The sequence below is a fragment of the Trichoderma reesei genome, assembly GCF_000167675.1.
Source record: "Trichoderma reesei QM6a unplaced genomic scaffold TRIREscaffold_1, whole genome shotgun sequence".
In the NCBI taxonomy this organism is placed as follows: Eukaryota; Fungi; Ascomycota; class Sordariomycetes; order Hypocreales; family Hypocreaceae; genus Trichoderma; species Trichoderma reesei.
In genome coordinates, this window is record NW_006711148.1 from 126,568 (window position 1) to 146,353 (window position 19,786).

Sequence of the window (19,786 nt, forward strand, 5' to 3'; positions counted from 1 at the left end):
TGAAAAGGTATCTGTATACTAATTAGGGGCCGGTCGGACTGAGAACACGGCGATGGCGCGTCTGTCGTCGAAGAAGAAAAACAAAGCCGAGAGGAGCGCGCTGCAGGTGCCGGCTTCAAGACTTCACGCCGTCATTGTCGTACTTGGTGGAGATGCTTTCCACAGTCCAGTGACAAGACAGCTGCCACGTCTGATGCGCTCCGCTGCCGGGCGTCGAGCCTGATTGATGGCCAGTGAGAGTTGGTGATGGCGTCGTCTGGACGAGTCTCTCGTTGGGTTCTTTGCCGACAGATGCTGCTGGCAGTGGGGGTGATGCTTCTTAGCGCGAGGGACTCCCACGCCAGCCAGCTAATAGTGTGGTACCTCTGAGTTATTGGAGAGGTTCGATACGACCCAATCAATCCAATTGGAGACCTAGGAGGGGATATTGCAGTGACAGCGATGATGAGAGAGTGAAGTGGATGGATTGGAGCTTGAGGAACGTTGTGCGAGAGCTTCCTTCATGTTGGAAGTGTAGCTAAGGTCGAGCTCATAAGCCTAGGTACCTTAGGTAGATACCTACCTTACTAAGGCACGGGCGCTAACGGTCGAGGTAGGTACGCCGCGATACGTGTGGGCGGCTGTTGGGCGGCACAACTTCAAGCGCCGCGAGGTCTTCTTGTGTACCGGGTGCAGAGCTTGAATCTCGCACAGGCCATCTTTTATGAATCGTTCAACAAGCCGCCAGGTCAAAGCATGCTAGCATCGCTCCCCGTGGCAAGTGTTGAATATGAAAGACATGACAGAATGGGCGACTTGCATGTTGTCATCTGTGAGATGTGTGAAAGAGCTTGTCGGAAGCCAAGCAAGCAGTGCAGGTTGCTGGAATTCTGGACCTGCTGGCGCCACATTGGGCTATAAGGTTCATCATTAGGCTACTGCAGGTACCGCCCGGTTCTGCAGTTATTCCTTGTAAATGTCCTCTCAACTGGGTGGCAATCACCTGCAGATTTCAGTGCCTAAATTCATGCTTCGTACTCGCAAAAGAGAGGATATGCCTTAATGCCCAACTGCTACTCTTGACCATCTGCAGGCTGCTCAAGGGCTCCAGCTTTGTGTGTCGACTTCAATTGTTCGCCAACCATGTGACTGGCATGTTGCAAGCGTGGTATCAATGCAGTACTGCCTATCAGGTGTAAATTCAGGGGCAATCGGACATCTTTGAGCAAGCTGGCTACTACCTAGGGTGCGCCTTCATCATCACGCTCTTGCCATCTTTACTATATCGGGAGAAAAGTGTCCAGATGGTTGCTCCTGCTCAGGTAGTAAAAGTCGTTATACCATTTGTACCCGGAAGGTGCTCTCCATGCCTAGGAAGGCACACCCACCATAGATACCTACCTCTTCTATTTTGTGCCTCAATACAATCCTCAAAACTCCAAGCAGAGATTCTCACAGCCCACTCTCTCAACTCCCTTCATCCCATCCTCTCGACACCACCCTGACTCTCCGCCTTTCGCCTCAACCCCTACCGCTGACTCGACCGATGACCTCTGCGCAACATGTGCTAGAACGGAAGCGCGCTACAAAGCTCAGCGACTCTCGGCTTCTGTCGATCCTTGACATCTCCCGCCTTTCCCCGTCTGCCGGCCCCATCATTCCGGCATATTGGGCCAGCGCTAGGCCCGATATGAACTCGCCATTGCTCTTCCATACGACTGTCTGAGTCGAATCACATGTGGACTCTGCCATCTACTGGCCTATATGCTGATCAGAGACCTTTTCAACCGTCACATTTGCCCTGTATGGCTACATCCGACGGGACTGGCGGGCTGATCATGGCAAAAGCCTCACCTGCCTGCCAACCGGGGCTGTCTGCGCCGCAGCCGGGCATCGTGTTCAACCGGGGAAGATATTACTGCTGTGCCTCAAATTGGTCCCGCGCACATTATATGGCCTTGTCCCCTTGAGGGAAGACTCCCGGTGGCCGCTTAGTGACTGTTGGGCAATTTGTTGGCCGCATATAGAGCTGCATACAGGTGGATGCAGACCATGTCAGCAGAGTATCAACAGCATTCAAACGAAATCTCTTCTGTTTGCTCTCAATATATTGAGACAAGGTGCTTGCCACTCGTATGTACTCTTTCTCCCATCGCACCGATCCATTGCAGACTTCTCACCCAAGTGGCAACATGCAGACAATCTCAGTCACCGCCTGTGCTTGCATTCGCGTTGTCTGGCATCCCACCACTCTACTCGTACTCCTCTTGTCGACATGCATACACGTACGCACCCCACGAAGCAGACACTCTACGGCAGTGGAAGACACCTCCCTACCCCTGCTGAGAGGGCAGTATCTTTTGGCCCAATCCTACCATGGTCGCCCTCCTTGGACAAAGGCGTCAAGGGCGTCTGCTTATTGGTCAGGGTATGCAGAGCATCTCGTACCTTCGCCACAACTCAATTCGACCTCTACAGTATGTTGCGGTCTAGGGAGACCATCATTGCTCGGCTTAGTGCCAGCAAAGCGGCTGACTGCCCGGCTTGAGGGATTTCATCCTTCGGCAGCCTTCCCCGAGCTAGCCCCCATCTCCTCTGACTCCCCGTGGTCAGATATCTTGGTCAAGGGTGGGCCGGGCATTTGTTTGCCTTCCACGCCTTGCAGCTACCAAAATGTTTGATCATGTCTACAGCCAATCCTATGGACCCCCACACGAAGTTGATCCTTAGTCCTCCTCCCCGGCCATGCGAAGCTTCTCGCAGCCCCTTGAATTGTCCCCCAAATCCTTGCTTGGCCCAATCAGACGAGACACTGTTAAGGCTATGTTACAATGCAGGCTACATACATTGCTGCCCTCCGTGGTTATGGAGCTGAGCGGTGCAAGTTCTTTCAGCTGATACTGTATGAGAAGCCTTAGCGATGGAGTGTTGGACGTAATCACCTTTACACCGAACACTATCCAGCACGACTGCTCTGGTCACCATTTGTCGACTAGGTACTTTGGCTGGGAGGCAGCGAATTGTTGCCTTCTTATGAACAAATCGGGGGCTGGGGAGCTGTCAAAAACCCTTCAAGCGTCGTCACATCGCGAGAGTGGCGGGTGCTTTATCATATTTGTTGATTTATAGCCCAGCTCGGCGCAATTTTCTAGGCGATTTTCTACATAATCGCATCTACGGCACCCAAGAGCTTTTCTTGATAGCTGTAGAACCGCCAGGATCGCCCATCGCCGCCTCCAAGTTCACTATGCTATAGGAAAAACATCATGTCTACCGGAGCATACTGGCCTGCGGGACACACATCCAGCCTTTACCCCTCAGAATATCCACAGGGAATACAGAGGCCCGTCGCCACGGTCATGTGGGATTACCAACATTGCATCCCCCTCGATCAGATTCCCACCAGAGACCTGCCTGTCCTTCTCTTGACCCCTGTCGTGGTACCTCCTGTGGGAAACGATCCCACAGATAACAGGGATCCATTTGAGATACTTGGACAGACTCTCTCGGCTCGAAACATTCCCATAAACCATGTTCCTTATACCAAGAATCAAGGGATTACGGGTGTTCATGTGGCCTTCATCAGGAGGGCAAGGGCTGTGATCTTCGTAATCACCAACCTGGCGGGCACTGACGGCCAGCTACAATTGGGATTTTCTGAGCTTGTCGCACGAGCATGCGAATCACGGCCACTCATCAATTTGGTATGCTGCAATTTGGCAGGTCAAAATATCTCCAGCACGCAGTTCCGGACATTGGTGCACATCACTGGATTCACAAACTCTGACCTCCTAGTGGCAGCTGCCCTGCTCCTGGATGGCTGTTCGAGGCCGACAGTGTCTGTAGATACCGGCACGCTCGCCCCCAGTGCATCTGATGCTGAGCCTACGTGGTCAGTGAGTCCCTGGATCGCCGAGCGAGACCTGGCGGAAACATGCGCTCTTTGGCAAGCTTGTCTTCCCCGACAGTTTCATCTCAGCGCGTCTGCTCTCGGGTCTCTACTGAAGAGAGATGGCTACGCATTGCATTACGTTGTGCGGGAGCCCGCGGGAGGGTCACTTGTTGGCTTTTGTGCAGCCTATGCCACCTTTGCCGATAGCTCCGACGTTGCTCTCATAGGGTCCATCGCGGCAATCATCGTGCAAGCTGAATACCGAGGCCAGGGAATTGGTTCTTCCCTTCACGAAGCCGCGATGAACAGGCTCCACGGGGTCAGAGGCGTGCAGAGGCTACACTTGGGAACGACGTTTCCCCGACTATTCTGTGGTCTGACCGCTGACATGGCTGATGCAGGTCAGTGGTTCGCGAGGAAAGGCTGGCCAGTCAACGCCCTGGAGCATGGGGGCCAGGGCGGCCTTGTCAGTGACTGGCTTCTTCGCTTTACGGACTTGACAGGCGCCCTCATACCCTATTCTGGTCTGGGATTTCGACTGTGCCACGAGGGGGATGCGCACGATGTGTTGGATCTTGAGAATCGCCCTCCTGCAACAACCAGCCACGGCTTCGGCTGGTACGACCAGTACGCTCGGACTCTGGACAGTGAATATAGAAGCGACATCATCGTTGCCTTTGACCATGCTACAATAGTAGCAACGGCCATCACTTTTGTCCCTGGCCAGCAAAGTCCAGCAGCGACCGACATTCCGTGGCCGGAATCCTTGAACAGCAATGTTGGAGGAGTAACGTGTATTTGTATTAATGGTTAGCTCCCTGCCCCCTTCCAATTATCTCCCATGTTCTTACCCCTTTCGCTCTTGCAATTCCGAACGGAGCCATCAGAGTTCTATAATGCGTACTGTTACTGATCATCGATGAGTAACCATATAGACCAAGGCGGCTCGCGAGAAACAATCATGGCTTGTTTGCTGTACGCATGCTACCAGACGCTGAGCAGCAGGGGAATGACCGGCATGTTCGTAGACGGAGTTTCCTACGGTCACCAGGTGCTTGTATCGCTAGGTGAGTTTCGGAGGACAGACCAAGAACGACGGTGCATTGCATCTTGAGCTTCGCATATTTCATGCTAACACCGGCTTGTATATGGCAGGCTTTCAAAAGTGGGCGGAATATAGACCCGTTTGGCGCGATTCATCGCAGTAGGGGGCCTTGATCTGTAGTAGTTACGATGGTTCATTACGTACTACTACTCCTGCTGCTGCTGCTGCTACTACTACTACTATCTCGCTTGTCGAGATGGGTTTCTTTTTGGAATAGAGGAGATATGAAGGTGCTTTGCATATCCTCTGGGAGCAAAGAATAGGGGCAAATGGATCCAATGGCCCACCTGCTGAGTATCGGTGTAGGATAAGATGGACCAACATTCTACTACAGTTTTATCAATGAAGCCCGTCGAAATGCTGCATACCTGCCTATGTGAAGCCTTGAATACAAGGAAACCCCCTTGCGAGAGTGTGATAAAGAGTCAAGTATGGGGTATATTGGTGTATATTGTATCTTTGCGTACGGTATATATCAACGACAGTTGTCAAGTTAGAAACTACCGACAACAGACGAAAGCCGAACGAGAAAAAACAGCAGCAACATGAAACGAAAGAGGAAAAGAAAAGAGGAAGACGCAAACAACTTTTTGACCCAGATAGATTTCCTCCTTGCTCTCTTAGGCTGCCATTCTCTTCACATATAAGGATATCAACGCCCGCCCTCTCTGCTGCCCCAGACCCAAAAAGAAAAGTACAAGAACGTTCCATGAAAGATCAAAAGTCCGCTTACCATGTTTGAGGAAGCAAGAAATGAGACAAACTGAAATGGAAAAGAAAGAGAGGGGAGAAGAAAGAAGAAAAAGAAAAAGAAAAAGAAGCTTATACGAGTACATGATGGCTCGCGCCTTTTGTAACAGACAAATGTAGCCCAGCCATATTCCCTCTTGTACCTTTTTTTGGGGGTTCTCTTTTTGCTGTTTCTATATTGTGACAAAGTTTCTCAATTTCGTTGGCCGGTTCTTCTTCTGTTGTTATTTCCCCCCTTTGTGTGTGGTTTGTATTTCGAGATCGAACCTCATTCATCCCCATTTGGAAAAGTCAACCGCCTCGACAAGCGAGTCCAGCCCATTCATCCCAACTTCGGTGTCATTCGTCGGCGCCGTCGACAATATCGACGATCGGTGAGACGTCTGCTCGCTCGTGTTGGTGAAGAATGTGGCCACGCTCGTCCTGCGCAAGCTGTTGAAACTATCTCGGACGCTGCTTACTCCCCCCGGCTGAGCCAAGTCTTGGAATGGCTGCAATGGCGGCGACTGGACCGGTGTGGCAGTAGTGAGAAGCGTTGGGGGTGAAGCCAGTGACACAGAACCAGCTTTCGGGCCGTGCTTCTCTCGCAGCCGCTTAATCTCGCGAAGACGACCGCTCCAGGAGCTGATGTGCTCGCCGCCCTCGCGGTTGTGCCACACATGGGCGAACACGGACGCATTCAGGGCGAGAAGCCGGATGAAGGCGGGCAGAGCCGTGAGCGAGACCATTTTGGTGTCAGACGCGGGCGAGATTGCAGGGAAGCCCGGCTTGCTCATCACCTGTACCGTGTAGAACTTCTTCTTGTGCGCTTGCTCGGGGTTTGCCTCTCTGGTGGCCAGGAACGAAGCCGGTGACGCGGGCGTTATGACAATGTTGACGCAGTTGAACTGGCTTGGGAAAGTGTCGAACTTGAATGGGAGGCCAGAGTCATTGAAGATGATGTTGACAAAGTCATTGCCAATGTGTCTCTTCTTGGCAATGCAGTGCGGGTCCCGTTCAAGATTCGTCGGCATTTGCGTTGTGACGTGGAAGACAATCTCAGTCACCCTGTCTCTCCAGCAGAACGTATACTGTCCATCGGTGTCATGTTCGCGGTCCAGGCCCTGCGTGTTGAAGGTTGCCCCCTTGAGCTTGGTCAAAGTCCCAAGGTTGTTGAGAAATTCAATGTAGTCGCTGCTCCCCGATACGTTCGCCAAGATCTCTGCCTCTTCGGTTTGACCTTCGCCAATGTAAATGACACCGACCTTGTGTCCGTCCAGGCTGGACAGGCGATCAAAGACCCTGATGGTCCTGCCAGTAGCTTCATCGTCTGGCAAGGGAATGGGCCGCGCGGAGTCGTGCGTCTGCGGAATAGGAGACATGAGTTGTACCAGCAGATGACTGGGAAGAATCAGGTTGGACGTGGGTTGGCCCTCTCTCGAAATGTCGACATGGTTCTCCACCTGATGAGGAGGAGGAGGCCGATACGACTCGCGGACCGTGTATGCCGAAGTGCCTGAGGGTTGTCTCTTGATGATCTGCGCCCATCCGGATACCGTGGCCTGTTTGACGGTGACAATGCTATTGCCAACCAGCCATCGCTTCACCGCTATGTCACCAAAGCGGTCCTCCGTGAAGTATGGATCTTCGGCTGACTCGTCGACGTCGGCATAGGTGACCCTCTGCATGAAGTCGATTGATGTAACGGCGTGGTCGTCTGGGCCCTGATGGAGGCCATCAGCGTCCGCAAATAGCTTCTTGACGATCCAGCTAACATGGTTGGCGCGATCAGGCAACTTGAGCGCCAGGAACCAGAACAAGATGACATGGTAGGCCAGGGCGTGGACATATTGCGGTAGATCATCCGTCGGAGGCTGGGACAGTTCTGATGGAGACTGTACTGATGAAGCAACAGGAGTTGGTAGCTCGCTCGACAGAGCGCTACGCTGGACCTGTCTCTTGTCTTTGGCATATTCCAGATATCGGAAGCAGATGGCGAAGACAATCCTAAACTCATCCTCCCGGAAGTTGACATACACATTATGCAGTCGACTCAAGCAAGCAAGGAACTCCAGGATATGGACTGAAACAAACGGCTGCGTGATGATGGCCGCCATCTGGTTGAGCATCTGAATCAGAGACCTGCTTGTTGACAGAGGCAGCTCATGGCAACATATCGACAGGGCGTGTATACAACATTTGGCGGCTCTCTCCCAAGTCGATATTCCATGAACAAACATCTTCACGATCTCATCTTCCTCGGCCTTTTGGAAGTGCTCGTGGTAGCTGAGAATCATGGTCAAGCTGTGATACAGGCAAATCGCAATGTCAGCTCGGCGGAGGCCCAAGGCATTGGGAGGCTCCTGAAAGCTGTTGAGCCGAATCTGTTCGCAGATCACCCTGCGAAGCTCCTGTATCTGCGGTATGGCATCCCTAAAGATGGCATGGTTGCTCAGCTGCGACGGCAGATGCACCAAGACGAAGCTGTAAATCTCCCAATCGCATCCTTGAAGCATACTCAGTACCGTGTCCAGCCATGCCGAAAGATCGAGAGCACAAGGCTGGTATTGTGCCATCTCGGCCGTCTGCCCCTCCCCTTCCGCTTCGTCCTCCTTGTGGAGGTGGGATCTGAGGACCGGGCTAATCATGGACGGAATAGCGTCGGGCAGTGCGTTCGGGTCGGGGTATTTCCACATATAGCCCTGCCGCTGTCCAGCCCGGCTCTGACCAATAGACGCTCCGCGTGTTGACGTGCGAGACTGCAAGCCAATATCCCCTCTGGACAGACGAGCCGTATTCGCGACTTCTTCAGCCTGCTTCTTCGCGAGCGAGCCCTCTGTGCGAAGCAGAGTGGTGGCGGTAGACATGGCATCCAGGTTGTTGGTGATGAAGACACGATCCGCCCAGTCAGCACGGAGCCTGAAGAGCAGCTTCATTGCCGTCAGCCGAGCATCTACTTCGCAATGATCCAACTTCGCGATGCTGACGAGCACATTGAAGAGCTTTACGCTTTTGTCGTTGTGGAAGTTCATGAGTCGCATGAACATGCGGACGTATCCCCTCGTGACGACGTTGGAGGGCGACTGCTCTATTGATGCTGGCTCGGTGGACTCTGCACTGCCGACTGGTGGAATCGAGAGCACGAGCGGCGACGTGTGCGATGCAATGGGCGATCTCAGACTGTCGCTGACCACTATTACTCGCAAAGCGTTGATAACAAAGTCAAAGAGGTCTATATCACATGCAACGACTACCGAGGTCATGAACGAGATGATGGCGTCCAAGACCAGGACGTCGACTTCCTCGGTGACGTCCTGGAGGATGCTCTTGGCAAGGCGAGGAATAAAGTCCTGCTCATCTCCGTCGCCCACCAAGTCAACGATCTCGTAAGCATCCATCATCGTCTGCAGGGCACGTAGTCGCGTCTCTGAGGAGCGGCTACGGTTCCTGAAAAACCCATCGAGCACCAGAGTCAGGTTCTCTTCCCACCGAAGATCTGATGGGGAGCAGCATCGAAACTCTTGGAAGTAGTCGAGCACGGTACGTGCCGTGTTATCGGGAAGGAGTCGGTGCACATCGGTGAAGAACTTGACGACGGTCTGTCGAGGAACGAAATCGCCCGACTTTTGGGTCACCAGTTGGTCTAGCCGAGCGATGAGCAGCTGCAGCTCGTGTTTGATGTTGTCATCCATGGAATCGTCCCTCGCCCGGGCGCCCGTTGTCGGATCAGGATTCTCTTGTATCCTGCGATAACATTCCGCAGCCGTATCTAGCGGAACTGACCAGTCCTCGTCAAGTACCAGGCGATGTAGCTGCCCGTTTCCGTCGTTGAACAACGAGTTGATGAGTTGGAGAATCGCGTGATAAATTCTGGGCGAGTTTGAGATCTTGAGGGTGTTTGCTAAGCCGTCTACGAGAAGGGCATACGGCACAGTGGGATAGCCCTTTTCGGTCGTCTTGGAGAGCAGCTTTTGTAAAACAGCAAGCGCGCCCCTGATATCACGGCCCATATCCTTGTTGCTGACTTCGTCCAGGGACGGGTTGCGCAGGACATCGAGCAGGATCCGGACTGCCGCTTGGCCGTTGTGCGACTTGCAGAGGTTCGCCAGGGTGTGCCACGACTCTTTGTGGAGGCTATGAACCAGACAAAAGATGGAACTGAGAACCTGGATGGTGCTCTTCAGTCTGCTCGTAGGAACAGAGCCAAAGGTCACGATGGCATCGATGGCGGATATACAAGAACGCAGATCCTCCTCAACGCTGGTGCTCATGCAGATGCCGAGCAGACGATCAATCAAGCCTGTAATGGAGTTTTGATCCGCAGTGTTGAAGTTAAACTTGATGACATCCATAATGAAGGCAAACAGCTGCGCAAAGTTCTGATCCTCTCCGGTTGCTGCAGCCTTGTTCTTGGACGTCCTCTGCCCACGAGTGGCCTGCGAAGCCTTCCGGGCGGCACGGGCGGCATTGTAAGCTTCTTGAAGCCACTTTGTGAGCAGGGGAAGCAGCTCATAGTCAAACCCGGCGAGTATGCGGCCTCGATGAGTGAGGTCCACCAGCGCAGCAAGCTGCAGATGGAAGTCTTCAGGATTGGCCGGCGCGGCTATCGTCTGGAAGTATTCCTTTCGCTCCAGGTCTGTCGACGAGGAATGCTTGACACACTCCGTCAACAACTCCCAGCCGGCCTGCCGCATCGCCGTCGGCTTGCTTGGTTCGATGAGGTCCTTGGCGGCGTACCATATGTCCAGGACAGGATTCAGCGGATATTCGGTGATGGCGAACTTGAGAGTATTGGCTGCGGCGATCCGCTCGGCTGGGCTGCCATTCTTCAACTGCTCGAAGGCGTCCATGTGGTTCGCGGACAGACCGCGAGAGCTGATGGGTGTGGCATGGATGAAGTCGGTCCTCGGGAGCGCCGCGGCCGACGACGAGAGCGGCGGCGGAGACTTGGTCGACGACTTGGAGCCGGTCAGACCCCGGAAAACGCTGGCGATGCCGCTGGGGCGTAGGGAGTCCGGCGACGAAACATCATCTCCAGGCTGCGGGGACATGTGCTCGTCTTGTGAGGTCTGGACTTTGGGTGGGAAGAGGAACTATGACTCGCATGTAAGCACGAGCTGGCGATCGGGGCGAAGCAGCGATGAAGCAGCAGGTGAATATGAAAGAAGAAAAACACAGGCGACCAGACAAGCGCTCTGCTGGGGGTCGCCGCCGGCAGATAGCAGAGGCTGGAGGTGGTCACGCAACCGAAAGAAGATATGGTGGGTAGCCGCGCTTGCAGATGATCAGACCAAAGAGCCAACTCACTCCTCAAGGACCATGTATCCGGGACTGGACACGAGACTGGACATCAAGGGACGTGTGGAAGTGCGGAGAGAAGCCCAGGATCACGTCGGCGACGGCAGCACGAGTGCGGAAAGACCAGATTCGACGGCAGAAAAGGGTTGAGGGTGGTGGGACAGTGCAGAAAATTGCACAGGCGGTTTGCAGGCAAAGTCTCGCAGGCGACGCAGGGAGAGGAAGCCGTGCTGTGGTTGGATTGATAGGCACACCAAGAGGAGCCGCTATCAGCTGTGGTCAAGGACGCCCGGATCGGTCATCGGCTGGAGAGTCGAGGTCGGGGTGGACACTGAGCAGCGGCGCATCTGGTGAGGAGCCGTGGTCGTTGCTGGCGAGGACGAGGAGAAGACCAGGGATTTGCAGGGTTTGGTGGTTTGTTTTTTTTTGTCGAGGTGCAGGCAGCGGAATCTATTGGAGTAGAGCAGGTCGTCCTGAATGCAGCATGACGGAGGGAGGATGGCGTCTCATTTGCTCAGGAGGCCTTAGGTAAGGCATCTTTTGACTTTTTTCCAACCTTTTTTTTTTTTTTTTTTTTTTTTTCCCTTCCTCTTTTTGTCCCTCTGCCTCCTCCCATGTGCCCTTGACTTTGTCTCAGCGCATGGACCTCGGCCGCTGGGTCTGCTGCTGTGACAGGTACAAGTACCAAGTACCTACTACTACTTTCTCGTTGAGCCTTGGCTCCCTCCGTCATTGCTGAGCTTATTGAAGCTACTAGGTAGTAGGTACCTACAGTACCTACCTACGGTACATACAGACCCGAGCCGGAGCGCCTAAAAAGCGCCACTGCCCGGCGGTTGAGCCCACGACAACTGCTATCGCTACCTACCTACCTAGACTAGTACCTAGTACTACAGCGTATTGAATCTGCTCAAGAGGCCTCAAGGCTGAAAGGGGTCGGTTGGCTTTGATTCATTGCAGCAAAGTACCTAGATACGTTGCGGGCTGAGATCGCACTGCCAATATCATAAGCCGGCCCCAAAGCCTTGGCAGTGCATCATTACCTGCGTGGTACCTGCTGCAGGTGTGTTTCGATTCGACGGCAGCTACCCGCAATATCGATATTGGTATCGAGGGCCTTGATGGCAATCATGGAGAGCTGATGAGGTACGGTAACTTGTAGGTACCTACTACTACTAGGTACCCAGTAACGAGGCACGACAACCTTGAAGTGATGCAAGACAAGCACCGGCTTGGTACAAACAGAACTTCTGCCTGGACGCGATTTCTTCTGATAAGCGTTACGTCAACTTAATAAATACCTACCTATGTGTTATAGGTGCTAGAGACACTTTGCCTACGCAGCAGATGTTATTCTAACTACCTGGGTATTATCCAAAATGATTTACTGACTGTTCCTACCATTCACTCATCCAACCCGTGTTGCGGCTGATCGTGAAAAGGCAGCTACAGCTAATGCTAAGGTACCTGTAGGTACCTGTAGGTAGACCGTAGCTGTCTTGTCGCCTTACGTTCATAGGATACGCGTATTTCAGGCCTCCTTGTACCTTGCCACACAAACTGCGCCTGCCCGCTACCTGTACACACAGGCACCCGCAACCCCGCCGTCCCAGAAGCTGGAGGAAGCAGGGCGAGTGACATTGGAAAGCTCTCTCCCCCACCAGAGCCTTGCCAGGTCCGCTAGCCAGCAACGAGGCAACCTCCCAGAAAAAGTCTGGTTGTCGCAGCACAAGAAACAAAACATCACCATCTTCGCCCACCTTGAACCTGCCCTCCCCCGTCCTCATTCGTGCCTCCTCCGCCGTTCTCTGCTATTTGTCCCCACAAACCCTCCCCTCGTATCCAACGCGAAACAACTCACCATGGCGGCCGATGTTGGCCACATTGCGCAGCTGCTCCAGGCGACTCTCGATCCTGCCCAGCATCGCCAAGGTATGCCGCTTCTCCTCCACTGCCCGCCTCCTCCGCACGCGTGCGGCCGGACACAGAGGCCACAGGACGCGTCTGTTGAGAGTCACTTGTGCTGACCGGTGCCGCGGACAACTCCAGCCGAGGCTGCCCTCAAGCAGGAGGCCACCAAGCCGCAATACTCTCTGACTCTGCTCACCATCGTCAGCTCTGATTCCATCCCCGCCAACACCCGACTAAGTGCTGCCTTGGCCTTCAAGAACTTCATCCGACTCAACTATGTGGTAAGTCTTGATGCCGCGCCGTGCCGCGCCGCCGATATTGCCCGCGACGACCCGTTTCCGAACGACCACTACCGTCGAGATGCTAAAGCTGGCGCACACAGGACGCGGATGGAAACTACAAGATTCCGCTGGACGAGGTCCAGACGATTAAGGAGCGCCTCATCGGGCTGATGATTGCTTCTCCTCCCAACATTCAGAGCCAGCTGGGTGAAGCTGTCAGCATCATTGCCGACTCAGATTTCTGGGAGCGTTGGGAGACTCTCACCCAGGTAACTACGAACCGCCACCCTCTGGGTTTGCCAGCTTGGCCCGGTACTGACGGCGTGATTACTAGGATCTTGTCAGCCGCTTCTCTGCCACCGATCCCAAGGTCAACATTGGTGTGCTGGAGGTGGCCCATTCCATCTTTGTGCGCTGGAGGCCGTTGATGGGAACCGCTGCCCTGTATACAGAGATCAACCATGTCATCAACACATTCGGCACTCCGTTCTTCCAGCTGTTGGCGGTAAGCAAAGCACCACTTCCCTCACTTTACCCCCCTAACCCTTGAGTCTCGATGCTGATCCTAGGGGCGCGCATGATGGTAGACCACCGATAGCAAAATCTCCGAGCATGGTTCAGACAAGGCTCTGCTCCACGGCTGGTTCGAGACGCTCAGCTTGCAGCTGAAGATTATGTTCGACTTGTCTTGCCACGACCTGCCGCCCATCTTCGAAGACAACCTTGCTAGCATCTCCGAGTTGCTTCACAAATACCTAAACTACTCGAATCCCATCCTGGACACCGACGATGACACCGAAGTCAGCGTCGTTGACACTGTCAAGGCCGACATTTGCGACTTCCTCGAGCTCTATACCTTCAAGTACGATGCCGACTTTTCGCAATACTGCAAGCCCTTCATCACAAGCACCTGGAGCCTGGTGTCGTCCATTGGCCCCGAGACCAAGTATGACAACCTTGTGAGCAAGTCATTGCACTTCTTGGCGGCAGTCGCGGCCACCCGAGAGCACTCGGAGCTCTTCAACAGCGAGAGCGTCCTCACCGAGATTGTCGAAAAGGTCATCCTGCCCAATGTTGCTCTCCGAGAGTCCGACATTGAAATGTTCGAGGATGAGCCGATCGAATACATTCGCCGTGACCTCGAGGGATCCGACTCGGGCTCTCGACGCAGGTCGGCTACCGACTTCCTCCGCAGCCTACAGGAGAAGTTCGAGGGCCCCGTCACCACTTCTGTCTCGCGGTACATCAACCACTATCTCACGCAGCCAAAGTCGGACTGGAAGGCCAAGGACACCGCCATCTACCTGTTCCTCTCGATTGCCGCCAAGGGTGCAGTCACCCAGGCGCAGGGCGTCAAGACCGTCAACCCACTTGTCAATGTGGTCGATTTCTTCGAACGCCACATTGCGTCCGATTTGGTGAACGGGGAGGGCATCGAACCCATCTCCAAGGTGGACGCCATCAAGTTTCTCTACACATTCCGCAGCCAGCTGTCCAAGGAGCAGTGGAAGGTGGCCATTGGTCCCCTGATTCAGAACCTTAACTCATCCAACTACGTTGTTTATACCTATGCAGCCATTGCTGTAGAGCGTGTGCTGTACCTGACGGATGATGCCGGCACGCCCATGTTTTCTCGTGCAGACATAGAACCCTTTGCAAAGGATCTGCTCACTCACTTGTTCAAGCTGATAGAGAGTGATACCAGCGCGCCGAAGCTGCAGGAGAACGAGTTCTTGATGCGATGCGTAATGAGGATTCTCATCGTCATCAAGGACGGAGCCGGCCCTTGGCTCGACACCATTCTGACGCATCTGATCCTTATCACAAACGTCATGAAGGCCAACCCAAGCAATCCTCGATTCTACTACTACCACTTTGAGGCCCTGGGCGCTCTTGTGCGGTACTGCGCAGCAACCCATGCAGCTGCAATCAACCAGAAGCTTTGGGAGCCTGCGCATCAGATCTTGGTCGATGACGTTACCGGTAAGCTCTTCTTGTGAACGACGATGTGTAACGGTGGCCCTTTCCCTCTTTCTTGCTAACAGCAGCATTGCACAGAATTCATCCCGTATATCTTCCAGATCTTGGCGCAACTCCTCGAGTCCAGCCCAGCCGATGCCGTCTCGGACAACTACGCCGCGCTTCTTGGCCCCCTGCTGCAACCGTCCCTGTGGGAGACCAGAGGCAACATTCCCGCCTGCACGCGGCTGCTGTCTTCGCTGATTCCCAGGGTCTCCAAGACCATTGTTGCGGAGAACCAGCTAGAGGCCATACTGGGTATTTTCCAGCGGCTGTTGAGTGGAAAGAAGTCTGAGCTCTACGCGTTTGACGTTCTGGAGGCGATTGTCAACTCATTCGAGCCGTGAGTCGAACCACGAACGGACCTTTTACGCTTCGTATACTAATTTCTGTCTCGGTAGATCGGCTCTTGATCCTTACTTCGACACCATTCTTACGCTCATCTTCACAAAGCTGCAGGGATCTCCCGCCGATTCCTTCAAGATCCGCTTTGTTCGGTTCTTCCACCTCGTTGGCGGAAAGCTGGAGGCCGGTTATGGAACGGATTACTTTGTCAAGCACTCTGACAAGGTAGACGAGAAGGTCTTTGCTCAGGTGTATCCTCCATTCATTCTGCAAGAGACAGACAAGCTGGCAAGACCTGTTGACCGAAAGGCCGCTGTGGTGTCTCTTACCAAGACCCTCTGCGACTCTCAGGTGTTTGCCCAGAAGTTTGCCAAGGGCTGGGCAAACACGTGCAGGATCCTCCTTACTTTGCTGGCGAACCCCCCGAGTGTCGCGGCTGGTGTCGGAGATGAGATCATCACCGAAAATTCTCCCGACGACATCGGGTTCGGCTTGACGTTTACGGCCCTCAACACGTGCAAGCCTGTTGCGCGAGATGACTTCCCCGAGGTGCAGAACGTGCCAGTTTGGGTCAAGGAGTACATGGTCGGGGCCAACCAGAGGCACGGAGGCGCCATTGAGGGCTTCATTTCTCAGCGCCTTACGCCTGAGCTTCAGGAGGCCATTGCCCAGTACATTCGGTAATTTCGCAAGATGGGTTTGGAGGGGAGGGGGGGAGAGAGAGAGAGAGAGAGAAACTGAGAGAGGTACACACACTTTGAAAGGACGACAAAGGGCCTGTATGCAGGTCAAGACGTGATGGGATATATCAAGAAGCGACACCAGGTACAGGTGGGGTAGGTATAATAAGACTCAAGGTCGGTGCCGGAGATGAGGCCCTGCTAAGGATAGTAGTACTGCCTAATTGATCATGGACTTTTTCCAGAGAGTCAAGGGGCAAAGTACCTAGGGAGGACAAGGTCAGGTAGATATTGTGTGGAATAGATAAGTATGTAGGTAGGGCAAGCAGGGAAACAGACTCCCTTGCGCATCAAAATATAACGAAAGCATAATCACCCAGACCACAGAGACCAGGGACCACAGAGTTTACATGTTTAATTGAGTACCTACCGGGTAATACCTGGTCTTGTAACAAAACAACAACTGGCTGATGGAGGGCTCGGGAGACGATTCAACATATATTTGTACAAGAAGCTATCCAAGAACAACACAGCCACTATCTACCCACGCAACTCAACAAAGGTCGGAGGAGGCTGGGAAATCCCGTAGAGACTCAAAACTGTAGATGCTCTTCGTCATCACTTTACGAAATAGTATCTCTCCTCTCGGCGATCTGATTTAAGAAATACCAAGGGAGGACAAGGAGAGAAAAGAAAGAGTGAAGGGCAAGAAAGGAAGAAAGATAGCAAGAAAGAGAAAATGGAATATCTAACAATTCTCTGCCCAACCACCCACGTTGAAAGAAGGAAAGATTTCTTTGTCCAGGGATTGTTGGTTGCCCTTTTGCGCTCAAACGACAAAGAAGTGAAATGAGCCATATCCGAAAGAATGGCCAAGAGAAAACAAAAGGATAGAAGAGAAAGTCGAGAAATAAAAGATTTGTACACTTCAAGATAAGCCGAAAACCAACGCCGGAGTCATGCTAAGGCTAAAAAGAAGAAGGCCCCGTCATATGCGTCGTAGTGATGCCAATAAAAGATGTATGTGGAGATAATATGTTCGTCATGCATATGATATTATGTAGTTGTGAATCAGATTCTCGCTCAAGCACTCGGCCCGGCCTGCTTGCGTTCAAAAGTCGTCTCTGATATGCGTCGTTACGATAAGATGATGGATGAAAAGATGGGTGAAAAACAACGGTTGAAAGAATGCACCTTGGACAGACTCAAAGGAATCCGCCTTCGGGTCCAACGACGCCAACGCTGTTGCGCCAGGGGCACTGTCGATCTTGCCTCTGCCATTCCCGGCTCCTGGGAGGAGGGACAGTGTCCCGATGGCTCACATCCGGTCGTCGAGCGCTGAGGGGGTGGAGATCCGTGTCAACGCTCCCCCGACGGCTGTCTCCGCTGGTGTTGGTCTGGACTACCAGTAAGCTGCTGGTGCTTGAGAGCCGCCTGGTGAAGTCAGAGAAACTCAACCTTTTGGAGCTGGAGCCTGATCGCCGACTGCCCGCATCGTCTTGCCCAAACCCGCTCTCGACGCTCCTGCCGGCAGAATCTGGATTCAGGTGAGGCGTGCTCTGGGTTCTCTGCGATGGATTGAGGCGGCTTTTGGCGTGTGCTGTATGCGGCCGTGAAGGAGGAGACTGAGAAGTCGGTAGCGGCAGGGGCGGTGGAGGCGCCGCACCCGCATGGTAGCTTAGATGAGTCCTCGATATCGTGGGACGTCGTGATCCAGGTTCCCGAGGTGCATCCCCATGCCTATTTGCAATGAACGCCAACGCTCGTTGGGCTGAGGGGGAGATGATAGGGCTTCTATCATAGCCATGATCTTGTTCATCTGCAGAATGCGCACTCTCCTCCGAGTCGAAATCGTCAACAAGCTCCAGCGGCGTCGCCTTTGGGTTGTACGTGTTGCGCACAGCCGCCCGCTCCTCGCGCCGAGTCGCCTCTCTCTGCTTGCGCTTGTCTTCTACTTCGTGCATGAGGGCATCAAAGCGGGCGATGGAGCTGAACGTCTCCTGGCCAGGAACATTCGATCCGGCCCACGGGATGTGGCCCAGCTGGAAGGCTCTGTCGAGAATCGTCTCGCCAGGGGCAGGTGGCGCATGGACGTCGAAACCCAAGGGCGCCTCCATTGGAGAGCCCAATGGCTCGGGGCCCCGTGTAGGTGAGCTCAAGGTGGATGACCGCCCTTGAGCCGCTGTCCAGCCCTCAATCAAATCCCCTTGGTAGATCGAGTCTCGGATGGGAGGCAGCCCCGAGTCGCCGTGCATCGGCCCGGTGTAGATCGGACCCGGAGCTGCAAATGCCTTCTGCATGGGGTGCTGGCTGATGCTGGACGGCGAGGAGATGTCGCTTCGCTTGGACCGCAGACTCGGCGAGTCAGAGCTAAACGTGGCTGGCCGCTCGCGAGGGCCCGTCGAGTACGTGGCGCTGGAGCTCTTGTGCTGTAGGGCGCGCGCATCTGGGCGGCTGGTGTTGGCCTGGTTTCCGCTGTCGGGCCTCGGGGGGAAGTTGTCTGGAGCCTCGCGGCTTCGGGGGCTAAAGGGGCTCGAGAATATCGGCGTGGTGCTTCCGTCCGCCACGGCGGGATTCTTCTTGGACAGGATGAACGAAGCCCAGTCGTGGAGGCTGCTATGGTGGTCGTCGGGCGGCGTTCGAAACCACAGAGTGCTGGTCCCAGCGTCTTTGCTCGCCATCAACCCCACAGATCGGCTGGAGCGACGCTTTCGCTCCTTGTCGCTTATGGTGACAACCAGCGTAGGCTGGATAGGCCCTTGCTTTCGGTAGGCAAGCATCTGGACTTGACAGTCAAGGACGCAGCTCGTGGGCCATTGGTAAGCGGGTTCCATGTCTTCCTGAATAATAGTGGTGTCAGGTTAGAGATCATGTGTGTTTGGCGAGGGGTAGAGCAGGAGCCAAGCGCATGAGGACCTACCTTGGCCTTGTAGACCGAGAGGCAATACTCATCGGTATACACCTTGGTCAGAGATTTAGGATCAGAGACGGCGGACTTTGCACCATGGGCGCTCTGCCGGTCTTTTTGCTTGTTTGTCGTTGTCGCAGTCCGCCTGCCAACGAAGACATATCGGGTCTGCAGAGGGAAGCGGATTAGACGATACATTGATCGGGAGAGTAGGGAGCTGCATTGGCAGCAAATCAGCACCAAAGCCCAACCTACCTTCCATTGCGCTTTGGCGAGGATGTGGTTCCGGTCCGGGGGAACGAGGAGGAGGCCGTCGAGATAGTCCATGGCGAGTGGCCGTGAGGTTGCGGCTCCTGAAGGCGCTGAAGGGGGGAGGACGGGATTTTGAGTCGGCCCTGTCAACAGCACATGCTGAGGAGGAACACGAGCAAAGACGAAATCGCCTCTCTCTCAACCGAGTACATGTGCGTGCAAGGCCAAGCGGTTCTTGGGCTCGCTCTTTGAGGCGACGGGAGGACTTGGACAGTGAGGGACCGTCTCCTATCCTGCCTGCCTGTCTCCTCTTTTTCTGGGTATCTTATTTACCTCTCGCCTGGCCGTCCGGGGAGAGAGGACGAGGCTTGAGCAAAGCGAGAAGAG

The 19,786-nt window shown here is 54.1% G+C and overlaps 4 protein-coding genes across 4 annotated transcripts; 2 read left to right on the forward strand and 2 right to left on the reverse strand.

Moving 5' to 3' along the window:
* Positions 1–3,245: 3,245 nt before the first annotated feature.
* TRIREDRAFT_52960 (uncharacterized protein) lies at positions 3,246–4,685 on the forward strand (the record flags this gene model as incomplete). The annotated part of the gene is made up of 1 exon (XM_006961061.1): positions 3,246–4,685. One exon carries the CDS (start codon positions 3,246–3,248, stop codon positions 4,683–4,685), a length of 1,440 nt encoding a protein of 479 aa, XP_006961123.1.
* A 1,313-nt stretch (positions 4,686–5,998) lies between these two features.
* TRIREDRAFT_1683 (uncharacterized protein) lies at positions 5,999–10,756 on the reverse strand (the record flags this gene model as incomplete). Its single annotated transcript, XM_006960851.1, has 1 exon — positions 5,999–10,756. One exon carries the CDS (start codon positions 10,754–10,756, stop codon positions 5,999–6,001), a length of 4,758 nt encoding a protein of 1,585 aa, XP_006960913.1.
* A 2,109-nt stretch (positions 10,757–12,865) lies between these two features.
* TRIREDRAFT_73525 (uncharacterized protein) lies at positions 12,866–16,243 on the forward strand (the record flags this gene model as incomplete). The annotated part of the gene is made up of 7 exons (XM_006961062.1): positions 12,866–12,935; positions 13,053–13,195; positions 13,297–13,464; positions 13,530–13,700; positions 13,783–15,178; positions 15,254–15,557; positions 15,616–16,243. The coding sequence occupies 7 exons, from the start codon at positions 12,866–12,868 to the stop codon at positions 16,241–16,243; spliced, it is 2,880 nt and encodes a 959-aa protein (XP_006961124.1).
* Positions 16,244–17,684: 1,441 nt separating this feature from the next.
* TRIREDRAFT_53672 (uncharacterized protein) lies at positions 17,685–19,474 on the reverse strand (the record flags this gene model as incomplete). The annotated part of the gene is made up of 2 exons (XM_006961458.1): positions 17,685–19,079; positions 19,403–19,474. Coding segments are annotated over 2 exons (1,467 nt in total), but the record flags the coding sequence as incomplete, so codon positions are not given.
* Positions 19,475–19,786: the final 312 nt, after the last annotated feature.